Source organism: Megascapheus bottae, chromosome 5 (genome assembly GCF_031878675.1).
Source record: "Megascapheus bottae isolate mThoBot1 chromosome 5, mThoBot2.hap1, whole genome shotgun sequence".
Taxonomy (NCBI): domain Eukaryota; kingdom Metazoa; phylum Chordata; class Mammalia; order Rodentia; family Geomyidae; genus Megascapheus; species Megascapheus bottae.
The window spans coordinates 44630314-44636313 of NC_143513.1; the positions used below are offsets into that span (position 1 = coordinate 44630314).

Genomic DNA, 6000 nt, shown 5'->3' on the forward strand with positions numbered 1-6000 from the left:
TTTTTTTCTCTTTGATTTCTTTCTCATTCCTTTCTTTTTCTCTTTCTTTCTTTTTTGTTTTCTTTCTTTCTTTAATGTGCATGCCAGTTCTAGGGCTTGAATTTAGGGTATGCACACTGTTCCTGAGCTCAAAGCCTCAGGAACGTTTTCTGTTGGAGCTGGCTTTGAACGGTGCTTCTCAAATCTCAGCCTACTGAGTAGCTAGGATGACAGACATGAGATACTAATACCCAGATCCTGAATTTGATACCATAATCTTAAATGGGTCCTGCCAATGTTAGTATCTGAACAATAGTGATTTAACCAGATATGGGCAGAGAGCATGTGGTAAGGTTAGTTTAATAGTACTCCCTTTTCTTACACTTTATAGTTTATGAATAAGTTTACAATGATTACAATTAGTAAGTTTGTCTTTGCCTTACCACTTGCAATGGCTACTGATGCTCTGAGTAAGGATGTGCCTATTCATATAGGTACATTTCCTTCATTGGAGATGTACTTCCCAGATAACACAATTTAAAACTAAATTTAAAATATAGATTTTCTATTTTTAATTTTTTAATTATTTTATTTAAAGATGATAAAAAATTAAAACAATTTAAAAACCAGGGGAGTTACAATTATATAAGCTAGGCAAAGAGTGCATTTCCTCTAGGACAATTATCATTTCCTTTGCTTGATCCAGTTGTCTCTCCCATCTCTGCCCTCAAGCTGTGTGGTTCTTTTCCCTAGAGAGAGCACCACTACTGCATTTGTTTATTCTTTATCCCTCCATATAGATATTTTCAAAGTATATATTTAAAATGAAGCAAAGAACAGTTTGTATGCTTACCTTATAATATCTCCTTCAAGAGCAATCACTCTCTTAATGATTTTCTGTTCTGGGTTTTTAGGAGACCTAGAATGAGAAAGTAAGGTTATGAAATAAGGTATGTTCTTGTTGTTTTAAGGAAATAAAAAAGAAATGCTGTAACAAAGTAGATTATATTAAAGTCTTTACTGAATTCTCTATATGTGAAACATGAAATCAACCCTATTTAGGTACCAAGTGACATTAAGTATCTATGGAGATAATTTTCTTTTGAAATCTGTGCAGGAAAAGAACCTTTAGAAAAAGGTGACCTAAGCAAAACATATAGAGCGACAAATAAGAGCAAAAACTTTTAAGAATTGACATTATTAAGTTTATATCCTTTAAAATTATCATAATTGTTTGATTTAAATTATACAGAAAACAGCATTACTGACAGTTCAAAGAATTTAACAGGTTTGATATAGTTTAAAAAGATGGCTTATTTTAATCCACTTGATAATAAATTTTTACTGGAAGAACCACTATCTACTCCAAACCCATGTGTTTATCTCCCACACTGAAATAGGATTGATCTGCAAGATCAAGGGGATATAGGAATGTGATGGTATTTCTCTTTTGAGATGAGTCTGTTAAACAGATTTTTGAATCCATTTGGGGCCTTTCCTTTTCCTTTCCTTTATCTTCAATATCTCCTCCCTGCACCCCCCTCCTCTTTTCCAACAAGTTCATCTTCTGGATGGGTCACTCTGTCCTGAATAGCTCTGAGGAAGAAATTCCCAAGATTAGGAAACAGGGTCATACCAGCCTCAGTAAAGTTCATAGATTGCAGGCCTAGTCAACAGTACAAGAGCAACCTCATGACAGAGCTAGAACTGCAACACACCAGGAAGCTGCTTCCTCAGCAATGCTGTGAGGGCAAAGCTCATTGTAAGGTGCTAGCAACTGAGATACTTTGTTATGCAGACATATATGATAACTATCTTAATATTGCCAATTTCCTGTCAGTCACATTTTAAATCTCTGGCCTTAACAAACCCAACCAAAGCAAACACCAGCTCACATATCAATCACATAAATAGTAATTTAATATATATGTAGTTAAAAGTCATAGATAAACAATATTTTAAATTTGTCACATTTTAGATTGTACTGCTTTTCTTTTTTTTCTTTTTTTTTTTTTTGCCAGCCCTGGGCTTGAGCTCAGGGCGTGAGCACTGTCTTTGGACTTTCTCAAGGCTAGAGCTCTACCACTTGAGCCTCAGCACCACTTCCGGCTTTTTTCTATGTACGTGGTACCAAGGAATCAAACCCGGGTCTTCGTGCATGCTAGGCAAGCACTTAAACCACTAGGCCAAACTCCTGGCCCTGCTTTTCTTTTTTTTCATATTTTTATTGTAATTAATAGAAGAGTTACATGATATTTGCCAGATAGGAGGTGCATTAATTCACATACATTGATACCCTTTCACATGTCTTGATCCCCATTTCCCTCCCCCACCCCCCCACCCCTCATCTTGTTTTCCCCCCTTCCCTATCCAATTTCAAATAACCAAATATATCTGATATATCAGGTAACAAAGTGGGATACTGTAACAATATGAAATAACCAAGGGACAGCAAAGGAGATGAGAGATAACATAAGTACATTAAGGACAACAATCATTCTTTATGTGGCTTTTGTTTCTATACCCTACAGGTCCTTTCATTTAGTGTCATAAATAGAGCAAAACCTTGTACTGCTTTTCTTAAAGCATGTGAATGCACAAAAATGTAAAAGACTTAAAATATTGAAAATTTCCTATATTCAGGAAAATATACAGTCTCAGTAAGATTTATATTGCACAATATAGATTTATGTTCTACAATATTATTTTTATAATATACAGTTATATCTACTGTAACAGTGAGTTTCAAAGTTTTTTCCACAAGCTTGTTTCTTGATATTCATTATTTTAAAGGGAAATTTGATCAGTTTTGAATGTTCTCTCTTTTTCATTGAATTAAGTAAACATTTTATTTCAACAATACTAATATTATGAACTATAACTAAAGTGAGAGGAATAGGCACATTAAGGCCATTTAGATCCTCTATGTAGGAAAATGAATAGACCATTTAGAAAATGCTTTCCCATCTCTATATAAATAATAGCACTGCAAAAAACAAATATTCAGCTTCAATAGTCACCAAAGAATTGCGAATTTAAACAATAGGATATTAAAACACTCCTAATATCTTGACAAATAGGTTTTAATACTAATAAAAGTAGAACATTATCAATGGTTTAGGATTGTGGGCATCTATATATAAACAGTACAGACATGTAAATGCCTTTCTATAATGTTGTCTACATTTTTTATTCTTTTTATTGTATCAGTTTAAAACTTCTAGGAATTAATATTAATGAGATAACTATGAAAGCATGCAAAATTTTAGAATATATAAAGATATAGGAATATCAACAGAAAGTATGAATTAATAGAAAATATTTACACTAAAGCTTCTCATCTTTAATTGCAGAAAGAAAAATGTGCATCCAACTTTACTGGAAGGATGAAGAAGAATCTAAAACAGAAAGGGATAGAGATTCTGTTAAAGTCTTTTATGCTCAGTTGTTTTGGTTTGTGTTGGTCATTATGATAATTAGCATATGACAACTGTGTGTGTCACATGATATTACCTAGGAAGAAATATTCCAAAACAAGAATAAAAACAGAACTAAATACCAGTTTTCCACCCAAACTTGAGGTCTCATTGATACTAATCATATAATCATAAAAAGCAATCTTATATGGGGTAAAAGTTTGCCAACATTCTTGATGTTTTTGAGATGCCAGAGAAGTACCTTATTTTTAAATAACTTGTATTTTAAGATCATGATGCAAAACAGAATACATAAAGTGAGCTATCTATATAATTAGTCATATGAATTATTACTCAAACATATCTATAAATTTTAATGCAATATTAAACTCCAGAATCTAATCAAATAATTCAAAATGAAAAAAGCTATTACTAACATTAATTCCATTACTGCTTAAAATCTATATCTATATTTTAATCATTAGGCTGTTGTTGAATACATTACTTTGATTTAAGAAGAACAAGTAAAAGAGTTATTACAAATTTATATCATAAAAGTTATTAAACTTCTTTTTGTCTTAATTTTCTTGGCCACTTGCCTATCTCTTAGCACATGTAAAGAATGACAAGTGAAGGATTCGATCATACTTTAGGAACACATTGCATTGCTGTCCAATAAATACACAAACTTGCATTTAAACTTGTAATTTTATGGTTGTCATGATTTAATCAGGCTGAGTTTCTCCAGAGGTTGGACAAGAAGTCTGGATATATATGGTAAGACAGAAAATGTTTCCCATCAGAAAGATTGAGGGGCAAGGAAAGAAGACTAGAGTAGACAGCACAAATTTTTCCCTTCCCTTCCCTTCCCTTCCCTTCCCTTCCCTTCCCTTCCCTTCCCTTCCCTTCCCTTCCCTTCCTTCCCTTCCCTCTCCCCTTCCCTCCCCTCCCCTCCCCTTCCTTTCCTTCCCTTCCCTCCCCTCCCCTCCTCTCCCTCCTCTTCCCTCCCCTCCCCTCCCTTCCCCTCCCTTCCCTTCTTTTCTTTTCCCTTCCCTTTCCTTCCCTTCCCTCCTCTCCCCTGCCATCCCTTCCCCTCCTCTCCCCTCCCTTCTTCCTTTTCCCCCATCTCCTTCACTTCCTATACCTCTTCTCAGTTTCTGTTTCAGTCTTAGTTTCAGTCTCCTCCCTCTCTCTCTCTCTCTCTCTCTCTCTCTCTCTCTCTCTCTCTCTCTCTCTCTCTCTCTCTCTCTCTCTCTCCCTCTCTCTCTCTCTCTCCTCCCCTTCCTCTCTCTCCCTCTCCCTTTTCCTCCCTCCCCTGCTCTCTCTCCTGGTACCAGGATTTGAATTCAGAGCTTCATAAGCAAGCTCGTTTGCCTGTTCACATCACTTAATCCATGCTCCCAGATCTATTTCTTTTCTAATAGTTATTTGAAAATGAAGTCTTATGGACACTTTTGCTTAGGCTGGCCTTGAACCTCTAAATTCCATCTCCTCAGTAGCAAGGATTAAAAGCCTGAGACCAGCAAGATGATGCTCAATATTCTTTACAATTTACTATCCTGGTAAGATTTAGTTTTACTTACTGACAGTCAAACACAGCGAAGTCTTAAGCCTCATGATTACACCTGCAATCCTAGCTACACGGGAGTCTGATTTGGGGATATTTTATGTTTCCAAAAGTAGTAATTTTTACCTCTATTGGAACACTGAGACACTACAATTTTGTAGTGGACTGATTAGGTGTTTCCTATTCACCCTCATCCTGCTGTCCCATCCTGGGTGTGATACACTCACACTGGGTCTGGGCACTCTTCTACTTGTTATGAAATCTTTAAATCTCTCTTTGGGCATTGGACATATTTATGCCATTCAGGACTGGTCTGGATTACTGTAGAAATAATCTCTATATTAGAACTATCTTTAGCCACAGTCTAATATACACACTGATTTCTCCAAAGTGCCATCATTTATTAAACTCTAATTGTACTCCATCTATCCCAGGGAAGACTTTTTTCCTTCCTTCCTTCCTTCCTTCCTTCCTTCCTTCCTTCCTTCCTTCTTTCCTTCCTTCCTTCCTTCCTTCCTTCCTTCCTTCTTTCCTTCCTTCCTTCCTTCCTTCCTTCCTTCCTTCATTCCTTCCTTCCTTCTCTTCCTTTCTCCCTCTCTCTCCCTCCTTCCCTCCTTCCTTCTTTCCTTCCTTCCTACCACTAAACCATACCTCTAGTCCTAGTCTCAAATTTTGATGTTTCATTGATGAGATAAAAGTAAATGTTTTTGGATGCATTATATTAGACAGGCTACTTTTCACAGTCTTACAGGATAACCAAGCACTAAGCCATGCTTAATTTTTTAAATGCTACAAATAAGCCAACTGCTAGTGGTTCATGCCTTAATGCTACTCATAGGGCTAAGGTCTAAAGACTGCAGCCCAAAGCTAGCCTACACAGTAGATTGTGAGACTCCATTTTTGGTGCAATTAATCACCAAAAATGCTGGAAGTGGAGTTATGGCACAAGTAGTCCACATCTTGAGCAGAAAAGTTCAGAGACAGCACCCAGACCCTAAGTTCAAGCCCCAGGACCAGCAAAAAGAAAAAAAGTCCATA

At 36.1% G+C, this 6000-nt stretch overlaps 1 protein-coding gene across 7 annotated transcripts in view; it reads right to left on the reverse strand.

Annotated features, from left to right (window-relative positions):
* Positions 1 to 6000, reverse strand: part of Immp2l (inner mitochondrial membrane peptidase subunit 2) — an 833574-nt gene that overhangs the window by 278114 nt on the left and 549460 nt on the right. For all 7 annotated transcript variants that reach the window (XM_090333043.1, XM_090333044.1, XM_090333041.1 and 4 more), the window contains one exon: positions 833 to 898. In XM_090333043.1, the coding sequence (XP_090189169.1) occupies positions 833 to 898 (66 nt within the window). The remainder of the gene's footprint in view (positions 1 to 832; positions 899 to 6000) is intronic.